Here is a 26163-nt window from a genome sequence, read left to right as displayed (position 1 = left end):
ACGAAGGAGGATTCTTCGTACTTACCTAAGAGCGGGACGGCGTCCGACGTAGCTGGCATTGTTTCGGCTACCATATTAAGGAACACAGTGAGAGACAAGAGAATTGTTACCCCTGTAAATAAAAAATAATACCATTGAAGATTCGTTAAATTAATAATAATCAGAATTTCAAGAAAGAAAAGTTCAAAAATTAATACTCGAAAATTGATCCTCGAAAAAAGAATCTTCTGAGATATCTCAAGTTAGCAGATGCTACCGCGACTTGTCCTTCGACCGTAACTCACTCTCAATTGAGAAATTTATTCGAAGATCAAGCGACTCGTCGCGTCGTGATCATTAAAACTTGCAAAACTTTATCCGAAACTCGGACTCGTCCTGAATATTCTCGTCTCGTAACGTGTTAGTTCTTAACCGGACACACTTTCGACGGTCCAACAAGTAGCCACCGAATCGATACTTCGTTCTTTATTCGATGTCGTCTTAAAATAAAATATGTTACTCCGATAAAAATACGATATATTTATATAATATCTCTTTTTCTCTCTATCTATCTATATACATATATGGAGAAAGAAAGAGACACGAGTCTCTGTTATTTTATCCTTTTTTATTCGTTCCTTCGAATTTTCAACGAATCATTTCTTTTAGAAACTTTTCCTTTATCTTCTTATTTTCTGATAGAAAGAGAATGAAAAAGTATTTGGCGAACATACATATATAAGTATGTACATATGTATTTATAGGTAAAAATCATCATATATATACTTTATTTCTTTCTTGGCAGACTTTCGTAATGCGGAAACGTAAACTATTGTTTCGTCAGTACGCGCTTCAAAATCGGAAGGCATTTCTTAGGATTCTTAAAAATCCACCGAGACTTTACTAGAATACTTCCTGTTGGTATTTTTCCTGGCACACTTTTCAAATGCAGAATTTCAATTTGTTTTATCTCTTTGTAGTTATCTCTTTATAGTAAAGTTCGAACTAGACTAGTCTTTAAAAGGGGGTGAAGATGGATGTATGGGAAAGAACAGAGATTGAGGAATTCGATAGAAGGATCGAGGATATTTTTTGTAAGATTTGTTGGCACAGGTACATTGAGAATCTAGAGCGTACCGTGCTCGAAGGAATGCGGGCTTGCAAGCAAAAGTCATGTCAGCGCGTCTTGGTTATTGTTTTTTGATAAAGGAATCGACGCTCATTTTTCGAATTAAGTTTTCTAATCAAGAATTTCATTTCCAATGTTTAGGAAAATTGATAAAGGAGATATAAGACGTAACCGATGATATTCGATTATTAACTAATAATAGAAAATAATCCTTACCGAGGGAGAGTTTCTCGCCGGAATCGGGTGGCAGAGTGAATCCCAAAACGGCCATGCTAGCGATTAATACGCACGGCACGATTAGATTGAAAAAATAATAAAGCGTACGTCTTCTAATGATGACCACAAAGGTGATGTCTATGTATGGTTCCGGGCAGCAATTGTAATAAATTTCGTTTCTTTTGCCAGGCACTCCTGTTGGCAAAGAGAAAAGAAAAAAAAATGTATTTGTATTATCATAGACGTATTTATACGCATATATCGTTATATCATTCTCATGTAACATATCTATGTAAATACTTTCGCAAATAATCTTTTTACATCTACGTTTCTTTTTGTAAGAAAGATTTTAGTTGAATGAACGACATACTGGGAAAATCGCTTGTAAACTCTTTTTCTCTCCTTTTCTCTCTCTCTCTCTCTCTCTCTCTTTTCCTTTTTCTCTTATTACGAAAATTGGAATGATATTTCATTCGTATCTTGCACGAATAAACGCAGAAGAAGTCAAGTTTATGACGTGGATGAAAAGAACGGTCTCGCTTTTATTTTTAACCGATTTATAACGTTCGCAGTTGTTGTTTCATCCTTCGTTGTTGTTCCTTCCCTCCTGTTGAAGCAGCAGACAGGGGCTTTACTTAAGATGCATTTCTACTGGGAACATTGTGATCTCGTCGCGAGCGCATGTACGGTTTTACTCCCTTGCGTGTAATATATCTACATTCATGTAGCGAGAAAAGATACTGCGATGCCGAGTCGACGTACACTTGTAAATTTACATTTTTATATTGCAATTTAAGAAGGTACGAATAAAATGGAGGAGAGAGAGAGAGAGAAAGAGAGAGAGAGAGAGAGAGAGAAAGAGAGAGAGAGAGAGAGAGAGAGAGAGAGATCCGAGCAAAATGACTCGAGAACTTCATGGATGTTTCTCCCAAGAGAAGTATACGCAATTATTGTTTTCTCTCTCTTTCTCTTCTCTTTCCTTTATTCTCTCTCTCTCTCTCTCTCTCTCTCTCTCTCTCTCTCTTTCTCTCCCTCTTTCTTCCTTTTTTACTTTTTGCTTTGTCTTCGGTTTACTCTTTTATGATGTATCTGCAAGTATTGTCCGTAAGTTTAACGAGAAATTATCTTCTTTCGAGTCAGCTTGCTATGTATTTGTTAATTAGACTTTATCCTTTGTTTGCATTAATTGAGAAGTCGTAGTGGTCGACTTCCCAACGACGAATGAAATTTGATAAAAGGGACGGATTAAAAGCAATAAGTTTATCGTCCGACGGATCACATGGTAAATATTAATATCTCTTGAATTTTCCCAGGAATGGAATCCTCTATTATTTCGTTTAATTAGACTTCGCTAATATTTCTCTCAGAATAAAATGGATTTGTGGAATAAATTTAAAGATCGTTGATAGGAGTAGATCCGAGAATGTATTACGTGTATGGATAGACATTTTTTTTTTTACGACGAAAAGAATAATAAATATATATTCTCATAATAGCGACGAACTCGTTATCAATTTTATCGATCGGCTATTCGATTTTTGTCTATTAATTTTGGTGATGAGTGTTGTCACAAAGAAAATCCATTATCAGGATTGGAATCCAAATTCATCGAAGCAAAGAGCGAAAGCCTTTAAATGCGTTGATCCTAGGAATATTTGTCCGATAACGATATGACGACATACAAAGGAGAGGTCTCATCGATCATTTCGACCGAAAATCGATCATTCGATGGAACACGTCTCTATGATCCCTTACCATTCGTGAAGGATTTTAGAATTGCTAATCGGCTAAGAGAATTATTCGCGATGGTGATAAACTATGCTCTCTCATTTCTCTCTCTCTCTCTCTCTCTCTCTCTCTCCCTCTCTATTTTTCTCTCTCTCTCTCTCTCTCTCTCTCTCTTTCTCTCTCTCTCTCTCTCTCTCTCTATTTATCTATCTTTTGTATAAAGAGAGAAAGAGACAGAGAGAAAGAGAAAGAGAAAGACAGAGAGAGACAGAGAAGCTAGGTTTTGATAAGAGTTTGTAAAAACTCACCTAACAGATCCCACTCGCCGTTAGTGATAAAACTGCTGATGTCACCTCCTGATTCGTCTTGCAGTTGCAGGTCCAACTGTTAACAATTTATTACAAAATGTTTAAATGTAATATAACTGATATAACTATTCATATCTCATAACAGAAAATAGTTTTATTTCGTTTTTTCTTTCTTTTTTCTTCTTTTTCTTTTTTTTTTTTTTTTTTTTTTTTTTTTTAGGAAGCGAATCTGTAATTGCGATTTACTTTACATCTCATTGATATTATGCTCTCACCTTTTCGAAGATCAATATGATATTTAGGACACAGTGGGAGGACTTCAATGCAATGTATAGTGAATTAATTACTGCATGAGAATCGTTAAATGAAAATAGGGGGTCTAACTGAAAAAAGAAAAAAATAGAAAAGAAAAGAAAAGAAGAAGAGAACTGTTTTGCATCTGGTTAGTATTCAACTGATCGAAACTGGTGAAATGAAAACTGCACAATCTACCCTTTAACTTTTCTCCTGCTTATCATTCGATTCGATGAACTTTCGAGCGTCATCGATCTCTCTATCTCTTTTACTTCTTTTTTTTTACTTCGTTTTGTCTATATCACCTTGTATATTTAACGCGAGTGCTTATTTTGTTAAGCCAAGTGTTCTTATGTGAGAATTGATTTGGTTCTCGAGCGCTTTTTGTTCTCTCTCTCACTCTCCTTCTCTCTTCCTCTTTCTCTTCCTCTCTCTCTCTCTCTCTCTCTCTTTCTCTTTCTCTCTGTCTCTCTTTAAGTAAATGGAACAAATTACCGATTTGGTGATTTTCTTTCTCTATTATATCAGAACTGTTTATCTGTTGAACGCGAACACATGATATTTGACCATGTACTAGCCGAGAATACTCGCCGAATAAAAAAAATATCAAAATATGTTTCCTTTGGAAAGACGAACTATATTCTATTCCATCGGAACTTTTTATCGCGTATACATGCAATACTAAATAATAATATCATATTTCAATCAACTTATTATAAAATTATTGACATTTGGTAGTTGGCAAAAAAATTTGATTTATTCTCTTATTTGCTTTTATTTGTCTTTGTTTCTTCTTTTTTTTTTTTTCTTTTTTTTTTTTTTAAGTTCATTTGAATTATCCAGTACTCTTTTTGTAAATAGTATATATATCGGTAAGATACGCGATGAAGTAACACTTCTATAGACGTTTATTTCTCAAGTTTCTTTTTGCTCTTGAGAAAGCAGTCTTCTTGATATAGAATGAGAAAGAGAGAAAGAAACGATACGTCCGAAGATGTACAGGGATAAGAAAAAGAAGAAGAAGAAAAAAAGGAAAAAGAGAAAAATAAGAGCAGAAGAAAAAACAACAAAAAGCGTATAAAAGCAAGTAGTGCGAGTAGGTTGGTAAGTACGGAAGTATCGCTGACCCCATTTCAAAATGTTCCTTACCTGAAAGCCGTCGTAAGTCCAAGAGCCAAATTTCATCTCACAGCGCTGATCGTCAAAGGGGAACCAGGTAATGTCTATCTTGCAAGTGCTCTTGAATATACCAGGCGGCACATATAAGCAGGTGCCATTGTTCTTTACGACGACGTTCGTTGGATAAGTACCGTCGAACCCTTCGTCCGCGCTGCAACGGATTAAGAAGAATGATGAGAACGTGCTCTTATCAATGATCCTCCAAACGATTTATTATCGACGTCAGACGATCGAACGATTGGGCGATTTTCCCTATTACCGATTCTTCAAAAATATTGAATGACATTCTTTTATCGGAAGTACGAATTAGATCGAAAATTCAACGTTTCTTTTTTTTTTTCTTCTATCATTTTTTTCCATTTTTTTCAGTTCTTTTTTTTTTTTGAATTCCCCATTTAATTTTCTCTATCAAAAAGAATCAACTTTCTGCTCGTCGCAGGATGAAACACGAAGAGAAAAGAAAAAAGTCAAGGGGATGTCCGTTTTCGTGTCTGTTTTCCATTAGTATCTCAAAGGACTGGAAAGGCACAGTGGCCGTAAGACCGAAACCAATTTCTAATAGAAAGGATTGGCCTGCTTTTGGACGATTGTGCTTTACGCTTTGCTTCGATGCATCCGAAGATTTCATCCAAAGAAGATGTAATGGGACAGACAAGAGACAAGATATACTTGCGACCGATCGACTTGTACGTTCTCATGAAAAAGGTTTCTTTAAACTAAAGCCCGAATGGAATTAATTGGATTCTCTAATTCCTATTAGAAATTTCAACAAATTTCATTAATTTGAAACATTTATGTCCTTTGAACATTCTCAACGATATATCTAATCGAATTCATCGATACAATTTCGTAAGAATCCTTAGAATAGAATTCGATATTCGATTAATATAGATTTATTTATTAAAAAAATTCATTATAAAAAATAAAAAATTAAAAAAAAAAAGTAAATAAACCAAAGTAAATTTATAAATTAATTATTATGAAATATTATTATGTAAATTTTCTTTTTCCATTTCTTTTTCATTCTGAAATATAGTCGCGTAACTAATGTGAATGAATGGATAATAACGAACATCCGGTGAAAAATTATTTAATTAAATCCACGTTAGAACGGCCGCTTGCTTCTCAATGAAGTCTCGTGCTTTTTTTAATGCGCTTCAACGAATTCCCTCCGCAACCACTATCCATATTGCGACCACCAACGACGTACTGAGACACCGAGAAATCTCTTCTATAACTCCTCGAGAATCATCGAACAAATATATAATCGTGATTCGAGTATCATCCTCGTTATGTGAAAATTCCTCTTTCAATAATCAAACGAGATAGGAAAACCACTTCAGGTTGATTTAACTTTTATTAAAAGAAAAAAATAATAATAAAGAAAAAAAGAAAAAAAAGAAATTTTTATTTGGCTTTTGTTTTTGATTTTTATTTTTTACTTTAAAGTATGACACATATAGGAAAAATTCAAAGACGATTACATATACTTTTCAATGATTTTAAAACGTATTTGTTTAAGTGTTCTTTTTCACATTTCTTTATTTTACTTCGTAATCATTGTTATATAAAATGCTGGATACCGCAAAGTTTCCAATGAATATATATATATATTCCTTATCATATAAATATATATATATATATATATATATATATATATATATATATATATATATATATATATAATAAGGAATAAATGCCTTTGCAGAATTTAATTGGGTAAAGTACACAGACCTTAAGAGTACGTAACTCGGGTAACTTTCTGGTCGCTTAACAGCATTTAAAATTAAACGAACGACGAGAATTCTCAATAGTCGTTGAAAAAATCAAAACAAATATGCATATCGAAGTAACTTTTTTGTAATATTTCCTAGTATTGATTTTTTTTACTTTTTAATTGCGTAATTCTATGTCAATAGCTTTGACATAATCAATGAAAAATTGTATATGTAATATATATACATATATATATATATATATATATATATATATCTGTGTGTAGAGTATATTTGTGTGTAGAGAATACCTTATAATACATAATTATATATAATCTTATACATGTTCTCTGTGTGTGTGTATATAGCTTTTAATCGTTCCTTCTCATTATTTTAAATTGGCAATTCCTAATTAAAAAATTATATTTGTAAAAATTTTAGACGATACGAGATACTTGTCGACAGTTTATCGAAAAGAAATCGAAATTTCGAAGAGGATCGAACATTTGGAAAGAAATGACGTAGTTTTAAGAAGTATTCTTCTTTACGAGAAAATAAACGGTTGAAGGTTGGTCTCTCGTTCCCTCTAGGGTTTCAACCCTCTTCTTTGCGAGAAGAGATGCGAACCTCACAGCATGCGAAATATGATTTTGAATGGAATGCATCGGGACGATTCTACGGGGCCACGGATATAAGGCGGGTGAATGGTATACATAATACACTCCCTCGTCCAGGCGACTAAGGATTGGTTGGAACTCAGCCAGTTGGCCACAACCCAATCCGTTATTTCATTCTTTTTGAATCCACCCTCCGAACCCACCTCGCCACACCCACCACTACCACCAACGGCAAAAGCGGAGCCAGCCGCTACCCCTAAACGCACGACCGTTTCATCCAGCGTTTCACCCACCCTCTACTACCACCCTTCTTTTCTCTCTCTCTCTCTCTCTCTCTCTCTCTCTCTCTCTCTCTCTCTCTCTCTCTCTATCTATCTCTCGCTCGTTTCTTTTTGTCGCATGCTCAATTCGCAGAAGCGGCGCCGTATGTGACATCGAAAATTAAATTCCCATCGAAGCATCAACATCCACACACTCACCGTTTTTCCTCGACCATCTTTTTACTCCACTTCTACTCTCTCTCTCTCTCTCTCTCTCTCTCTCGCTTTCTCTTTTCTACTTTTTTCTCTCTTTACACTTACACTCCATCTTCCTCTTCTTGACGAAAGGTTTAGAGGTCGCTCGTATTTACGCGAGTCGAAATCGACCAGGTAAATAGTTACGATTCGCCAAACGTTCTCTTCTCATTCCTCTGTGACCTACCGTGATTGCTTCTAGCTTTACTGAAAAATCGAAATACTTGATCGAAGAGGACAGACAGAGACATAGATAGAGACAGAAATAGAGATAGAAAGAGAGAGAGAGAGAGAGAGAGAGAGAGAGAAAGAGAGAGAGAGAGAGAGAAAATCGGTGGCTAAATTCGAGTTCGACCTACGATGGAGTTCGTACCTATGAATGTAACTGAGATGAAATGCCACAGGCGATGCTTCTTGTATCCCTTATAACGTTTCCCTCCGCCACGATTACGATTAACGGAAATGGAATTTCCTTCGAAGATCGTGACTTGCTCAAGTCAATATTAGCTTGGTTATATCCTTATGAAGCGAATATACGATATGAAGGACTACTGTATAACCATACCTTTCGACTACTATCGATATATATGCTCTTTTAAACGCTCACTGCGTAATTAATGGGCGGGCGTTGGTGACGCGACAACCGCGTGCACGATGCGTTACTTTAATAGCTTTCTTGTTTAGAATGATAAACGAGCTGGTTTCTATACTACAATAGGGAAGAACTTGATGATGAGCCGCTAATGAGTTACTTTTCTTTTCATGTATTTAATGAAGAAAGGACTATGTTTTTGGAAATTCGCAAGCCAAAGGTGTAACATGCTAACGTTAACTTTCCATCCTTTTCATTCGTTTTGTCTATCATACTTTGTTTCATGTTAACTTAATCCCGAATTAACGAACATTCGTTCATTTATAAAGTCTCATACATCATTTCATATATTCGATTGTATTAATTTTGGTATACATATTATGTACACATTGAGAGCTTATTTTGATAAATTAATAATAAATTTGTAAATGCCTCCAAATATTCAATGACTCGTGAATAATACTTTGCATTATTATGTATATAAGCTGAACTTTATAATGCAATATATTGTGATTGTCTAAATATTTTATATAAAATGATGAAAAATGATCTGTAAAAGATGAATTACAATAATTTTTAAAAAATGCAGCTAAAATAAAGGAAAAAATTTACTATGTTCGCTGATTATTAAGCAAGCCATTTTCATTGCATCATGAATGAGTGTTCATTCACTCTGTAGATATATTCACACGTAAGAGATTTTATAAAAGAAAAGAACACCAAAGAATACGACACACAAGAAAGAAGAGCGATCGACAGCATTACTGTCGACCGTAGAGAAACTCGGATATACTTTGAGTGCACTCTAAGTGCAATGTTGCAACGTCATCTGGTTAGACGAGAGCTAAGGTTTCTTCTTGAGGCATTCAATAGGATGATGCCATGAATATCAAGGGTAGCCATGGTACTCATGTCATTAACCGTATTACTTTCTTTTTTTCAAAGGATAACGATTATCTTTGAAACGATGGATAATGTTTTGGAATTGTCTTTTTGCATTCGTCGTGTGAGTGCTGAAAAGCTCTTTAAGCTCTTTCTCGATAACCTCGGGTAAAAATTTATTATTTAACGAAACTTGTTATAAACGAATGAAACCAAAAGATAGAAGAAAAAAGAGAAAGAGAGAGAGAGAGAGAGAGAGAGAGAGAGAAAGAGAGGAAAAAAGAAAATAGTCATAAACTTGTTTCCTAAAGATCTCTTAGTATTATTTCTAACATATATAGAAATATGAAAAAATAATAATAATAATAATAAAAATATTTAAATGCTGTCTATCGTTTTTAGTAAAATGCTGTTCAATTTAACATACTTCCTGAAAAATCCAATGCTTTTGCAAATACTTGGACGAGTATCATTGTCATTCGTGCGAGCTTCCAACTAATCCTACCTTTCGCACGTTTGAAGGAAACCTATTTCAGGCTGTGGAATTCCCTTGCAACCATTCTCCGGATCACCCTTCTCTCCATTCCTCTACGTAATAGTAGCTACATGTTATTCCGTTATTGCGCGACATTTGGCACGAGTCGTGAACAAGAGAGAGAGAGAGAGAGAGAGAGAGAGAGAGGGAGAAAGAGAGGGGGGAGGATAGAGAGAGAAAGAGAGAGAGAGAAAAGAAGGTTGGAACAATGGTGGTAAAGGGCATGATGGATTCCATCTGGTCGATTGTATTCATGATATCGCTCGATAATGTTCATACCCGTGAGGCTCGAAAACCACTTAATCTTCGTCGAGAATACAGGAGAAAGATAGTGTCCTACCTAGAGAGATAGAGAAATACCTGGCACGTAGCGAGTGAAACAGAGAGGGAGGGAGGGATAGAGAGAGAGAAAGAGAGAGAGAGAGAGAGAGAGAGAGAGAGAGAGATGGAGGCCGTGAGAGTGGGCATGCAATCGAAATTGCATACGAATCGTACTTTCCGGCAGGAGCTGCCGGTACATTGTTCACCACGCTGCAAGCGATCTATTCTCTCAATACCTAATTACTGGAAAGTCGGACAACCCATGTGCCCGTTCAATCTGATTTAGATTCCAATAACCTACGAGTGTGACAACTGAAACCAGCTATCCGAAACGGTTTTCGGGTAGGGGTATCTACATAAATGTATATATGTGTGAAAATGGCGAATCTCTAGAACAGTGAAATCGTTGGAATTCGCATTCAGCTTTCTTTGAAATGCCAGAAAGGAATACGCGTCGCAACGGGAACTCGTTCTTCGAATTATTATCACTATGCGGTATGGTACGAGTCAATGCGACGAATGCATGTCCTGTTCATGTATGTGTGTACGTTTATAGGTATAAATATTTGAGAGAAAAAGAGATAAAAAGATAGAAAGAGAGAAATCGAGTCAATGAAATGAACGAATACCATGCTAATGAAAACTCGTTTCATTCTCTGTCAAATTTTTTTTTGCAATTTGTAAATATGATTATCAAAAACGTCTTGTGCAATCGCAATTATTGAAAATGTTTCTATTGTATCAATGATTGTATTGATTTGCATTGTCGAAAAAGAATTAAAAAGTATGTTTAAAAGCTGATCGAGTTCTCTTGAAAGAACGAGAAAGGGAGGAAAAATAAATTGTCAAACGAGCCATCAATTGAAGCCATCTACTCTCGTTCTAGTAATTCGTAGAAGAAATACAGCCGAAATCTCTCTCTCTCTCTCTTTCTCTCTCTCTTTCTTCAGTTTTAATCGAGTGCTCCCTTTGAAATGCGAAATACTATAAAACCCTGGACCATCGATGAAACGTATGCTTTGAAATGTTCAGCGTTCATTATGTATTGGCAAACAGGGCACGAAGGTAAAAGAATTTGGAAACGGTGACAGGGAACAGGGACAGATCGGGAATGGGTGGAAAAGCGAAGGGGTTTGCGGATGGGGCTCGAACGAGAAGAAGTAGGATGTAGAGGGGGAATGGGGGAGGAGGAGGCAACAGGGATAGGGTTTAATCTGCTTTGGCTTGAATTTCAAAATACGCGATGGCTAATGCATATTGCCTTTGGCATCGGTCCAACTTTCCTATGCGGTGGAATCCTCCCTCTTGTCCTCTCCTACATCTCCATCATTTCTCCTCTCCGCACGGTAGCGTTTCCTTTTTAGCCTACCATACCCCAGGAAGCCCTCTCCCTCTCAACCAGTACCCACGCGAGTCCACCTATGTGGCCAATGTAAACTCATTTTGTCATACATTAAACGGCGCGATCCTCCTCTACCTCTTTCTCCTCCTCCTCCTCCTCCTCCTCCTCCTCCTCCTCCTCCTCCTTCTCTTTCTCTTCCTCCCACGACCGAGCTGTCTCCAGCCTCAGCAGCGGTGGCTGTGTCCTGGCCTCAAACGATATTTATGCCATATTAATCGGCTATCTCCTTTGTATGCGCCTGCATACGACTACGATCGTCCTACCGAGTGTGTTCCTGACGTCGCCCTAAAATCCATCCAGCAAAGCAGTCAGCTAGATCCACCTCGCTCATTCTCACACTATTACTGCTACTATTACTACTACTAATACTAGGACAACAACTACTACTACTACTTCTACTGGTACTGCTACTGCTGCGGCTGCTGGTGCGACTGCGGCTTCTGCTGTTGCTGTTACTACTGCTGCTGCTGCTGTTAGTGCTAGTGCTGATGCTGCTACTTGGGCCAATTGCAGAAGTCGGTCATGAGGCGTCAAATAGCTGCCTATGATTATCCGGTTAGCAGAAAGGATGCAGTTATTAGTAGCTTGTTCGCAAAAGAGAAAGGCTCGACCTCTTCGTCTTCGTATTCCTCTTTTTTATTCCATTACTCGGTGCCAAGGTGCATGGAGACTCTCTTTGTTCTTCCTTTTTTGGAAGACGATGGAAGTCGATCCTTTATGGTCTTATTAAACTTTAAAGATCCTCTCAAATTGAAAACTCGAGACGATGCACTCCTCTTTCTCTCTCTTTTTCTCCCCTTTATTCTTTTCTTTGTGCAATTCATGCTCTCTTAAGATGAGAAAAATCACATTAGATATTAATGATCGTGAAAAACGGAGTAATTGAAAGCACGAACGTTGCAATTTCGTATAAGGATCGTCGATGACAATGACTTAATACTTAATTCTTCTTTGATGCAATTATCTAATATTTTATTTCGGAAATTTGAAGACAATAGAATTTTCATAAAAGATTTTTCGAGAAAAATTATTTCTAATCATTCATAATTTATAAGTATGAGAAATTTATTTTTGATATTTAACGATAATGTTTCAAATAAATTATAAATAATAAATATATGTGCACACACACACACACATTTATATATATATGTAAATGAAAATTTTCCGATTGATCAACAATATGTTAACTTGAGCGGTGACAGTGCAATTGCTTACAATTTATCTCTGATCCGTTCCCTCACTATCTCTGAGTATATCGATCTATCTCCAATCAAGCTACCGCGGACGATAAATTCAACCTCCCTTAATTCCTTTTCCCTTGTCGTATTTACCGTCGTTTCTCGTGGCCTGATTAACGAACGCTGTCACTGGTCTGCATTTTGAACACAAAGTTTGGCAAGGCACGTCGAGCATAGGCCATTCCGTTCGATCACGAAACGAACGAAAGAATGAAAGTGGAACGAAAGTCGTTTGGCCGGACGGTCGAACGTGTTCGAGCAACGCGATTAATAGTATCAGCTCTTTCGGTCATGTACCAACTAAAGATTATTTCTTTCTTTATTTCTCTCCCTCCCTCATTCTCTCTCTCTTTCTCTCTCTTTCTCTCTCTCTCTCTCTCTCTCTTTTTCTCTCACTGATTTTCATCATCGATAAATTAATAAATAACTATATTTTTCGAAAACTTTATTTTCGACGATGCAATAAAGGTTTATACTGCAAAATTGGTATTTTTCATCTCTCTCTCTCTCTCTCTCTCTCTCTCTCTCTCTCTCTCTCTCTCTCTCTCTCTACCTTCCTCATTCTCCTTTTATCGATAGGATCAAAACGAAGTTCTTTCGCTCTGATTCGCGATCCCAGATATGCATTGATCAGCCTAACTGAATTTCTATTATTTGATCTCTCCCATGTACTGTTTTTTCTTCCTTTCTTCTTTCCCTTCTATGTTTTTGTTTTCTTTTCTTCTTTTTTCTTTCTTTCTTTTTTCATTTTTTCTTTCTCTCCGTTTTCTTTTTTTTCTTTTTTTTTTTTTAGTTGACACTTGCGCTTCGATGAATTCGTAAGGTCTTTCTCTGCGAAAGCATGATAACGAATTTGACGTCAGCATTTTTCATTCGATACATGCATATACGATGTTTGCGGTTGATTGAAACTTTTGATGGTATCTATGTATGTACCTCCGATACATGTCTTTTTCATTACCGATTACCTGGCTATTTGAAAAAATAACAAAATAAGAAATCTTTCATAACTACTGACGTACTTATTTTTAGATACTGACATTTTCATACGAACTCTTTTCCCCTGTTTCTTTTTTCATAAGCGTAACATCCTACGACATAAAGTATCTATCAATAAAATTCATTCGGAAGAATGTACTGTTTATCTCAAGGAAGAATGGTTTATCAAAGTGAGGGAGACAATGATTGGACGCGAGAAGATGTCACAAATTTTCTATGAACGAAGATACGAGATTCGATTTGCAGTGGATCCTCGTTCCGCTCGACTGTCTCAGTGCATAAACCCCGACGTATGTACGTGTCACACGTGCGCACGTTAGTTATCGTTTTGCGGCTCGACCGTGTTCTACTTCGGTAATTTTATGTCTCGTATAAAACCTCTGTGTACGTGGACCTTTTACCGGGTAGCAGCTCGATCTATTTTTTGCGATAGATCTGTAAAATCGACGATATTAAACAAACCAAAGTCCTAGAATCTTTTCTTTATACCGGATTAAGAAAAATGTTAAACGAACTATAAAGACTTATCTTATTATTTTTCGATGAATAATCGACTTCGAAAAGAAGTGTTATTTTATACGGCAACGTTATATAATTAAGAAAAAAGTACAACATTTATACAGGTAATAATAATAATAATAATAATAATAATAATAATAATAATAATAATAATAATAATAATAATAATAACAAACAACAGAAATACGAAAATAATAGGTAAACAAATAGGAAATAAATGAGCTGTATTATCGGTTAAAATTATCCTTTTTATAGTAGGTATATATTCCCTTAATGAGTTTACTTGACGTTACAGAATTAATCTATCATACCGCAAATTTATTATTTTTTTTTGATCCAGCAGATAACGCAGGACAATAAATTTTCTAATTAATAGAACTACTTTACACTCGATCACAATTCAGTACATGTAGTTATCGATAAATAAATATTCGATTGGATTGAATATAAATTTATGAGAACGATCTTTGATATTAATAAATGGATGTTCGTCGTCGGATTTCAATTAGCGAAAAGAAAAAAGGAGAGAACAGGTAATAGGTTAGACCGTAGCAACAAATCAAGATATAAAAATCTCATTTCCACGAGCTGCGAAGTGGGATTTGGTCCGTTAAGTGGTTCAATGCTCGTTCACAAACACTGCCACAGACAGACGGTATATAAACGAGCTATCCGAGTATTGTACCATTCGTTTTCTTCGCTTAATGCATCTTAAGCCGAACTTTTTAATTCGACAAATACGATGCGCAACGCGGCATCGTCGACTTCATCGTTGTCAGTGGCTTGCGCCCGATACATTACCTACTTAAAAACAATAGCTAGGCCGCAAGCGTTTTCCGACAATGTATTTCCGCAAGAGGGAGTTACTTTTCCTGATTCCCTTTAAATGGTGACAGTGGCTTTGTTTTTAATGCGAGTGACCCACTTGGCCCAGCGTCCCATTTTGCCCCGATATTTTCTATGCCTCCAGGTAAATAGTATACTTCCTCGCCTACGAAGAATCTAGTTCTTTTTCCTAATCGATTAATCGTTCTCGATTTTCTCGATATATATATATATATATATATATATATATATATATATCGATTCAAACAAACGGATAGGATTTAAATAGTTGGAAAAAGAAGAAACGAAGAAATCAGAAACCGTATGAAACTTCTCAACGTAAAATTAATACGTTTCAATCGTAGCGCCTATCGAGAAATTTTGAGTAATCGATGTTATATCTGCCGATATAATAAAAAACGTATAAAAATAAATTCTCAAAAAAAATCGAAGAGGTATCACTCTACACGTTATATCTCTTCACTGTAGTCGAATGTAATTTCTTTTTTCTTTTATTTTATTTTTTTTTTTTTTATTTATTTAGTTATTATTTTCTTTTTTTTTTTTTACAATTCAATACTATCCAAAGCTATCTCCGAACATTGATGCTCTCGTAATGTTTAAACGATCAAATGTGTTCGTTGCTTCTCTTGATGATACTCGTGCGCACGTATGTTCTTGCGCCATATATACACACATTGCGCAAATACATACTCATATGCATACACACACACACACATATATGTTTGATGAGAGTCGTATGAAAAGTGGAGCGCGGAAGAATTGTGCAGAGCGACGATGCAACAAAGCGGCTAATTGATCGATCAGTCCTTTACCCGCGACTCGACCGTTTGCCATCCTTGTAATGACCTCACGACCCGCCATATTATAACGTTATACGCTGTAAACAGAGTGGATCGCACCTTCGACGTTCCTTGTTTATTACCTTCATTAATGTATATATGTTTTCTTCGTTGGACGCACATGCGCCCTTTTATACCATACAGCTTATCTCTTAAATGCATTAAAACTCAAAACTTTGCGAGCACGTGTATCGTTCTGTCTCTCTTTCTCTCTCTTTCTCTTTCTCTTTCTTTCTTTCTCTCTTTCTCTCTCTTTCTCTCTCTCTCTCTCTCTCTCTTTCTTTCTTTCTCTCTTTCTCTCTCTCTCTCTATTCATGTATCTGTCTATCTATCTATCTTTTTCACCCTCTATTTTTCTCTCTTTCTTTTTGGTTTTCGTAATCTCGAACACAGCGACAAGTGCAAAAAAGACAAGCTGATGAAAAAAACAAAAATAAAAAAAGAGAAGCGTAACGCTAGCTGGTACTGATACAACGAGCACAGTATGCATACATATAGGGTGACCGCGTAAACAGGAACAGGTTAGGTATCCCGACATTAAAGGGGATGGAAGGAAAGCCAAGCGTTTGCTTATATTACTTTTTAAAAACGTTCTCGCTGTCGCTCTTCTTTTTTAATGTTTTTTTATCTGCCTAGATTAATTTCATTGAAATATAAGTTTTCTGTTATTTGTAATAAATATTATATTTACGAAGAGAGGAAAAGAGAGAGAGAGAGAGAGAGAGAGAGAGAGAGAGAGAGAGAGAGAAAGAAGAAAAGTAATAGAAAAAAAGACAGAAAGAAAAATGACTGCAATAATATATAATTTATTTTTAATTTAAAGGTTGTGAAAGTTAATTAGAAACGTGAGGAATTTTGAAGTTTTACAAAGTTCGAGTATACGAGTTAATTTTTGGATTTGCTTTTTTATAATTTTGTTGGCATCTTGTATGTTTTTATTTCTTTTTAATGGACATTTACGATAAAGTTTTTTTTATTCTTTCATTCGTTCTCCTCTTTGATATATTTTTACCAAGTTTTTTCTCTATCGCAGATGCATTTTGATAATCACATATTTATCTCTTTTCTGTAATATTTGATATATGTACAAATGAGTACTAGTTTTTGTGGACACCCAGTATAATAATTCTTAGTAAATATGCCAGAACAGTATTGTATGCTCTTAAAAATACAGGACACAAATATAATTCCATGTCAAGAGAATTGCAAAAGGTCTTTAAGTATTATTTCTTTACATTAAAATTCGATCCTAATTACGCGTCACATTCTTTTAATCATTATAATTAATACACGTTGTTTTTCTCAAATAATGCATTTATTTTTAATTTTTAGTTTAGATCTTCTGTAAAATACGAATATATAAATTTTTGTTTAAATCGATTAACAATAACAGTAAGTTCGATAGATCGAACAATCATATTGAATAATTCGATGTTTTAAAAGGGTCCATCAAATATTTGTAATATTCCGATAAAATTCGTTCTTCTTGTTATTCTCTATTTGTTTTGTTTTATTCTGTTTTGTTTTTTTCTTTTTTTTTTATTTAGCATAGGAACGAATAGATCAGGTTTCTTTAACAAAAGATCATGGCCCACAATTTAAAAACAGTAGACTTTTATTCTACACTATTCGTTCCGTTGACTAAAATGTCGAACATAAAGATTCGCAAAGTTCTTGCGTACGATATTTTTCGATTTATATATGGAGAATGTCAGACTCCGTGCGAGTCTATCCCGAGAGAAGCCTTGAATTTCCATAGAGGACACGTATTTCGCTTCACAAGAAAGGAAAGTTGCGGACATATGGACTTTCTTCATAGCTTTTTGAGTTAAAAGTCCGTAAAAAAGTTCGGCGAGCGTTTCATAAATCTTTGTTTTTTTTTTCTTTTCTTTTCTTTTCTTTTTTTCTTTCTTCTTTTTCCTTTTCCTTTTTCTCCTTCTTAATCAACTTTTCTTCTGATCTACATAAATTTCACCAAAGCCTCTGGAAATTGGATTGGTGTTGGACACCTTATAGTTGTACGTCTTCTCGCTACTACTCATCTCTACATAGTTCTTCTTTAATGTTCGCATATAAAGTGTATAAAAACTGGATTTACAAATAGTACACGGTATGGTTTTATTTTTTTCCAAGTAGCTCGTTTAGAATACTTATATAAATAGAAAAGTCATGTTACTGAAGGTTATAATGATACTTTATGATTTATTAGAATAAAAGGACAATTCTTCGAGTCAGTTTTACGATTGATTTCGTTGAATTTATCGAATACAACTACAAGAGAACCTGAAGTTAGTTGACGCTGAAAAAAAATATTTCGTACATCGGAGGAGATCGATTGTGACAGTGAGGATCGTATCGATAAAACGGGATTGTTAAATCGAGCTTTTCCTAAACTAAAAATGGAAATATATTTCAGCTTTATAAGACCTCTACTTTTCACATCCGTTAGAATATCCAATCTCTCTCTCTCTCTCTCTCTCTCTCCCTCTGTTTCTCTCTCTCTCTCTCCCTCTGTTTCTCTCTCTTTCTCTCTCTCACACTCTTTCTCTCACTCTCTCTGTTTGTTCTAACGTATAATCAAGCCATCCGATATTTCCTATTTCCGATTGTAGTTAAGAACAGAGATCCGCCTTTCTTGTCTGCCCAGGATGCATAGCAGTTACTTTGGCCGATAAAATTTTCTATCGCTTTCGGGCGATACTCTCATGAATATTAACAAACGTAATCTAACGGACGATTTATATTCATAGATTTTCTCTTCTCTTTTCTTTTCTTCCTTTTTTTCTTTTTTTTTTTCCACTGCTTATCACAACTAGAAAAGCGTTTCTTTGTTTTCTTTTAAATCTTTATCATTGACTATCTCCATAATAGTATCGTCAAATTATTAAGTAAGATATATATTTTTTTTTTAATAGTTCCTTCATATTTCAACGATTATTCTCATTTTAATATAATTCATTGATTAAACAGTAACATATGAAATTTTACGATTTAGCAATTCACGTCGAATATCTTTAATTACCTGTTATACATGAGAACGTCCGGTTTCCAAAGTCGATGCGGAGGGATCCTGAGATCTCTGACGCCTCCATACTCTGAGACGTTCCACCTCATATTTACATCGTTCCATTCCTGAAAAAGAAATAGAAGAAAATAAAATAATATTTATATTTTTCGATAAGAAATTAAAAGGAATACAAATTAAATATTTTTAATATATTTTTAATCTATTTTTAAACATTACGATTGATAATTGACATTTAAAAATAATTATTGTTATGTTCAATTATAATCATTTGTGAAGTCATTACTATTGAACCGAAATGTCTATGCATTATACGGAATAATCCTATTTTCATTCGAATCGCACTGACACTCAAAATTTAATTCGCAATCGAGATCATACAGTTTGTAAAACGAGTCTAATCGTGTGCTTTCTTTCAAATTTAACGATAATTCCTTGTCCAATGTAGAAAAAGAACATTTCAGGAGTGTTAAAGCATTTTTTTTTTGGTTTAATCTTTGCCCGTACGAATTTAAAGTCATAAATCCTAATTAAACGGAGTCACTTTTTTCATTCCTATTCTTATTCAGTCGACGAGAAAGAAAGAGAGAAAGAGAGGAAGAGAGAAAAAGAGAAAGAGAGAGAAAGAGAGAAAGAGATAGAACGAGTGCTAATACTTTACTTAGAGTTGGTGCAGAAATTTTCTTACTAGTTTCACGCTGAGTTTGGGTTTTCGTGAGAACGCGAAGCGGTTTAAAAAGTTGATGAAATTTCATGGGGAAGAACAAAGAGAATATTTCTTCCATTCAGATTTTTTTCTCTATCAGATCTGTAATCGATCGATTAAGGTCGATAAGAACGGCTAGTAATAACGTTCAACGAAATTTATCTTTGGTGTCTTTTCGTGTAGTATTTCTAGTTTTCATAAAAATTATTATAAAAATATAGAAAAATAAACGTCTAATGAAAGAATGTAAAAACTCGAAAAATGTCGAGGAAAATGTGATCATCTATACGTTATAATATCGCGAGAAAAAACGATAAGCTGAGATAGAGGGAACTCTTATCCCACCTTTATCCATTTCATCTTGTTGAATTATACCCTAGTACGGATTTATAGATCAATGGGATACTTGAGGATGCACCGTAATCGATCTCATCTCACAGGAATCTCCTTGAATTAGGCGACCTTTGAATCGCATCCTTAGTCTGCACTCGAAAGCTTAAATTATTGAGCCGTGTGAATTTCAATCTCTTAAGAGTTTCGCATTGCCTTGCATATTTCGTATCATATCTATTTTTTTGTCGACTCGAATTTAACATCTTTTATCAAATAGATAACAATATATATTCACGTAGAAAAATAAAAGAATATCATTAAACTAGTATATCTCTCTTTTTGAAAAAAAATAATAAAGAATATAGAACGGATATAACGAATGCATATTCAATATTGAATATTTTATTAAAAATAAAGTACAGCAGAACGTCAATTATACGATTAATAAGAATTAACCTTTATAATCATGTTTGTGTTCAATAATTAAATTAATGGATATTTCTGCTTCCTTGTAGCTCATCGGATTTATTTTTATACGAATTTGATTTGGATTATTTTATATGGATAATAAATTATCCATATAATCAAAAATATGTTATTTTCTCACAATATTTCATGTTAACGAACGTTTTATGGTATGAAGAAATTAATGAGGATCGCTTTGAACGAAAACGTCGTCAATAATACGAAGTACAGAGGTTTAATTAGCTATTTAAAATGAATCGAAGTAAAAGAAATTGGCAAGAGATAAAAGAAGATCGATCGAAGGATTAAACATTTTTATTCGGCTCGCCGCGAATTAAAAACAAACTCGTTTATCACTACGTCGGAAAGATATATCGAAGGAACTTAGAGAAACGAAAGAACGGAAAATGAGAATGAGAGAAAGAGAGGTTGTCTTAAAAAAAGAAGAAGAAATTGAGAGAAAGATATAGAGAAACGGCTGCGTTGTTTCGCACGTTGGAAAGCGATCTCGAGATGCCCTTCGCAAAGGGATGTCGAAAGAAGTGAAGGGAAAGAAGGGAAGATTTCCTATCGCGTTCGCAAGTAAAGGCGTTCGTGGATGGCTTGCACGGTAGAATAGAGCGTCGTTCAGGCTGACAAGGGGAGACCACGACATATAAGCCTGGGATTTCAAAGTAAGGTTGAAAATATGCCGGTGAATAGTGAGTTAGGGAGATAGCCTAAAATATTTTCTTTCCTTGGCAAATTGTTTTTTTGTCTTTTTTCTTTCTTTCTTAATCTACAACTTTTTCATTTCAACTTGAGAATTTTGTTGAATTGGATCGGACCTTTTTTCTTTTTCTTGTTTTTTATATATATATGTTTTATATCATTGGAATAATTTCCTTTTCGAAATATATCTTCATTTATTATAACTTTTCTCTACCCTTTAAACTTCTAATCTTATTTCAAAATCCTTACTTTACATGTTACAGGCTCTACTTGTAAACCATTAGATTCACACCCATTAGTCACTGACCCCGATTGATTAACCACTGATGGAGTATGCCGTCGGATAATTAATAATAGCCACATCGGCACGTTGGTTTACGTTCCACGCATAGCGCGTTATTATATACGTACATATGCATTTGAACGCACATCTCTGGAAGATTTACCGATCATCCTTCCTCAATTCCGACGATCAAACAGTAATTAGTTGATGGCTAAGAAAATTAAGATCAAAAAGAGAGAGAGAAAGAGAGAGGAAGAAATAGAGATAGAGATAGAGATAGATAGATAGAAAGAGAGAGAGAGAGAGAGAGAGAGAGAGAAAGAAGAGGGATAAGAGATGAATAAAGGAGAAGAAAGGAAAACTCAAGGAGGATAAAACCTTTGTAAAAATTCTATAGCAAGCCGTTTTTTTGAACTTAAAGGAGGGTTGTAAATCTCGGATAAAAAGATGGAAGAGATATAAGAATGTGCAAAAGAGAAAGAGATAGAGAGTTAAAGGTAAAGAAAGTTACTAGAGGATTCGAAGAAAGATTTTCTTAAGTTCTTTTCCTCGAAAAACTCTTCCGGAGAATAGAGCTACGTACATATCTATATATGTATATACCCGATAAAATTTTTTTCGTTGTCGATTCAAATCTCCAAAGTATTTGTACCGGCTTGTTGTCAGGTAAACGAGAAATCAGAACTGACCTCTTTTAAAATGCAAACTTCTTAAAAAAGTTTCCGTTTTGTTGTAGCAAGCTCATAAACAAACCCTCCTCTTTTCACGGCTTCTCCTCGATATTTTACTTCGAGAAAGTGAAATGAGAGGATGGATAAGTACGAAAGGACTACTTGAGACATTCGTGCCTCCCTCTCTCTCTCTTATATATATATACCGTTAATATATATATATATATATATATATATATATATATATATATATATATCAACGGTAGATGCCAGCTAGAGTGGACGGTTGTTATCGCAAACTATAGTCACGAAGTGCGAATTTTATCGCTCCGTCTCCTTCTACGATTTCTATAAAATCTAGAGATTTTCTATAGAAATATGATATCGTTTAAATCTAGAAATGACGCTGGCAGATTTAGTGTGATAAGAGGATGTTATTCGTCTCATAATAATGTCGTAATAAGTTTGTAATACAGTTCGTGATTTAGTTCATTCTTCGGACCCAAGGAGAAGCTAATTAAAATGTCACCATAATTAAGGACGCTGCGAAAATTTTCTCAACTTATCATCGTCCTTTTGTTTTCGTTGGAAATTCTTCAAGCAATAAACTCGAAATACGATAGAGTAGAATTTTCTATATCGTTAATTTATAATAATATAATAAATATCCAGTTAGCGCGTATGCTCTTAGTAGCTCAGATGAATATTTTCATCGATTTTCGTCGTGGCTGCAGGCAGCTAACACGTTGCTAGCCGACCGTGCGACGTCTATTTTTATCGACGACGACGACGGCGACGACGACGACGACGACGACGACGACGACGACGACGACGACGACGACGACGACGACGACGACGACGACGACGACGACGACGACGACGACGACGACGACGACGACGACGACAACAACGACAAGGAACGAAGAACCATATCTCAAAATCGGAAAATATGTTAAATTCGATAAGCGAATGGACGGAAATATAGGAGGAAAATAACGAACGGACGAAGTTATTACTGATTTTACAAGAATTAAAATTTTCCTCATTGATAATCTTTTCTATATCGAATTGTAATTTTCCAATTTTTTATTATCGATTGATTATTTTATTAATGTTGATAATTGTAAATCAAACGATCAGTCATAATACAAATTTACGTAAAAGAGATATCATTGCGATTTAATGATAAATATCTATAGATATCTATATCTACAAAATTCATTTAAAAATCGAGTTTATATACGCCAATATATAAAAAATAAAAATCGAATAACAATACTTGAATCAAACACGTACATACATATTTACATACATTTCGATGAAATCTGTCAAGCAGAAAGTCGGAAGGATCAACGTTAACCCGCTTTCCTTTTCGATTCAAAATTATCCAAACTCTGGATGCAGCATCCGTTCGATGCTAAAGACGAGACAAATGTCAGGGATCCTAGATTCTAGTGAAAGACGTTAAAGAATGTTTCGTCGACGAAGAATGCAGCTGCTACTGCTGCTACTGCTGGTGCTAGTGCTAGTGCTGGTATTGCCATTGAATGTAAAGGACGATTTGATTTCGATAGGAAGATAAAAGTCACGGGATCGCGTTATCACGATTCCAAAAGAAAGAAGGAATTTCGTTGCAAAGCATTCTCGATTTTCTTGCTTATTTCGTGGAAATTCCTTTTTCTGACGGAGACAGATATATATACATACACACACACACGTACGTCTATAGGTATAAAGAAAGGAGAGAAAGAGAGAAATAGATAGATAGATAGATAGATAGACAGACAGAAAGACAGATAGAGAGGCAGACAGACATATAAATAAAAATAGAAGGAGATTTAATATATTCTACCGTTTGAAAATTAATACGATCTATCAGTTTCCTCAAACGTAACATTATTTTCTATCCTCGGCTTTATATTAGTATATGTACTACATACTTGATCCATCGTTAATTTCTCAAAAATAATCTTCGACTTATATTAGTATTTCCATATTTTCATTAATATATATATATTTGTTATTATCATATCAATAAAATGAATGATGACATCATATATGTAGAATTTACTTAGAGATTGTGAAAAAAAAAATTGCTTTATAACAGGGAATAGCGACGTAGTTGAGTAATAAAAATAATAATAAAAAAAAATAATAGTATAAGAAAAGGAATGATCGATTGTAAATCCCTGCGTTACGTTCATAAAACGTTAAATGTTCGAAGCTCGCATTGATCACATAAAAATGCGAAGAGACGAAATTTATCGAGATCGTGCGAGATCTCGAAGTACCCTCGATCCAATAACATTTTACTTTTATTATTAGTTTCGCCTTGGCATAGAAAAATCCAAGCATTTTCGCAAACTTAAAAAAATTGGGACTATGTTACGATCGATGAAACAATACTTCTTTCTTTCTCATAGCTCATTTTTCCACAGGCCTCGATATTTCCGTTGTATTATATCAGAAGGATAGATAGAATTTTATGAAATCATAATATAAACACTCACGTAGTTAAATACGCATGTAGATGCTGATAATATTAGTTTTACGTGACGATATAATATCAATAAAGAGAGAGAGAGAGAGAGAGAGAGAGAAAGAGAGAGAGAGAAAATTTCAATTCCAGTCAATATAATTTTTAAAATATAGACCAATATTTTATTCTCCTGTTATTTGCTCTTGTAATTGAAATATTTAGAAATAATTAACTGGATTATTACGAACACAAAAAGTTTTTAGTACTTCGATATTTCAATAATAATAATTTACAAAAATATAATGTAATATTAGGGGGACTGGAAAGTAATGTCGTCTCTGCGCATATCAATATTTGATTGTGATTAAAAATAAAAACTTGTTAAAAATTTATTCGTTTGAATTTAATTTAAGAAAGCGACATTACTTTCCGGTTCCCCTAATAATTTCGAGAATGATAATAAAAGAAGAAAAAAAGGCAATCATAAATGGATTAACAATTCTTTTTTCTTTTGAAATATTTCAGTTAACACTTATAGTTAGTGGATCATCATAATATATGTGTATGTGTGTTTGTGTATGTGTGTGTGTGTGTTTGTATGTGTGTATTTACGAATAGTGAAAATCCAGAGACTTTAATGATTTGCATACATAATCATCTTCTGGTATAGGTCGCATCTACACTTTAATCCATCCTACCCCACCAACAGTATCCCTACTATCTACCACTCGAGAATAATTCGCAGCCTTGCAATATTCATAAACCGGAGAGTTCCACGCTTGCGGAAAACGAATTCGTTAGGGCTTAATATTTTAGCACTATGCTTTTACCTACGAAAGAGATAGAAAAAGAAAGAGAGAGAGAGAGAGAGGAAGAGAGGAAGAAATAGGAAGAGATAGGGACAGGAAAAAAAGGTTTGAGCATTTGGAAATGTCCATATACTCGTACAAGAAAAATTTTACAATGAATTTCATTATGAATTTCGATCTGCCATCGGAAGGAAATGACGTAAGGAGAAACAATGATCGCTCGTGCTCAGAATTCCACAGAGAAAACTTTTAAAAGCGTTCCAATTTAGCTTGATTTTCTTAACTTTCGGACGGCTAATTAAAATCGACTCTCTTTCTCTCTTTCTCTCTCTCTCTCTCTCTCTCTCTCTCTCTTTCTATCTATCTATCTATCTATCTATCTATCTATCTATCTATCTATATTTTTCTCTTCCTCGTTTCTATGTCTCTCCTGCATTCCTGCAAAAATTTCCGTAATGTAAAAAGAACGGATCGGTGAATCTCGTAAATTCGTGTAAAAAAATTCTAATCGAAAGAAATAAAGAAAAAGAGAAACAACAGAAAATAAAAAGGAAAAATTTTGTAAAATTCGATAAATTCTTTATGCAAATTCTTTCCTTTTTCTTTTTCTTTTCTTTCTTCTGTTGATTTTTTTTTTTTCAATCTCCTTCTATCATATTCTAGAATACCTGTTATTGTAAATTTCCTTTCTAACAACAAGAAATCCTTTAAACGGCTCGTTCGATCGTATAGCTCAAAGGCTATATCTAATACGTTCCAATCTTCCTCTAACGGTTGTGTTTTCCATGTCATAAAAATTCGTTAAATTGTTTGAGTTCTTTT

At 34.6% G+C, this 26163-nt stretch overlaps 1 protein-coding gene across 4 annotated transcripts in view; it reads right to left on the bottom strand.

The window, feature by feature from the left end:
- Positions 1-26163, bottom strand: part of LOC124951857 (neuronal acetylcholine receptor subunit alpha-7-like) — a 133636-nt gene that overhangs the window by 6618 nt on the left and 100855 nt on the right. For all 4 annotated transcript variants that reach the window (XM_047500836.1, XM_047500835.1, XM_047500834.1 and 1 more), the window contains 5 exons: positions 18882-18991; positions 4804-4984; positions 3361-3436; positions 1325-1519; positions 26-112 (listed from right to left, as the gene is read on the bottom strand). In XM_047500836.1, coding sequence (XP_047356792.1) covers positions 26-112; positions 1325-1519; positions 3361-3436; positions 4804-4984; positions 18882-18973 — 631 coding nt within the window. In that variant the 5' untranslated portion in view covers positions 18974-18991. The remainder of the gene's footprint in view (positions 1-25; positions 113-1324; positions 1520-3360; positions 3437-4803; positions 4985-18881; positions 18992-26163) is intronic.

The sequence above is a fragment of the Vespa velutina genome, chromosome 9 (genome assembly GCF_912470025.1).
Source record: "Vespa velutina chromosome 9, iVesVel2.1, whole genome shotgun sequence".
In the NCBI taxonomy this organism is placed as follows: domain Eukaryota; kingdom Metazoa; phylum Arthropoda; class Insecta; order Hymenoptera; family Vespidae; genus Vespa; species Vespa velutina.
The sequence above is the reverse complement of the archived record's forward strand: the minus strand, read 5'-3'. Positions and strand labels throughout refer to the sequence as shown.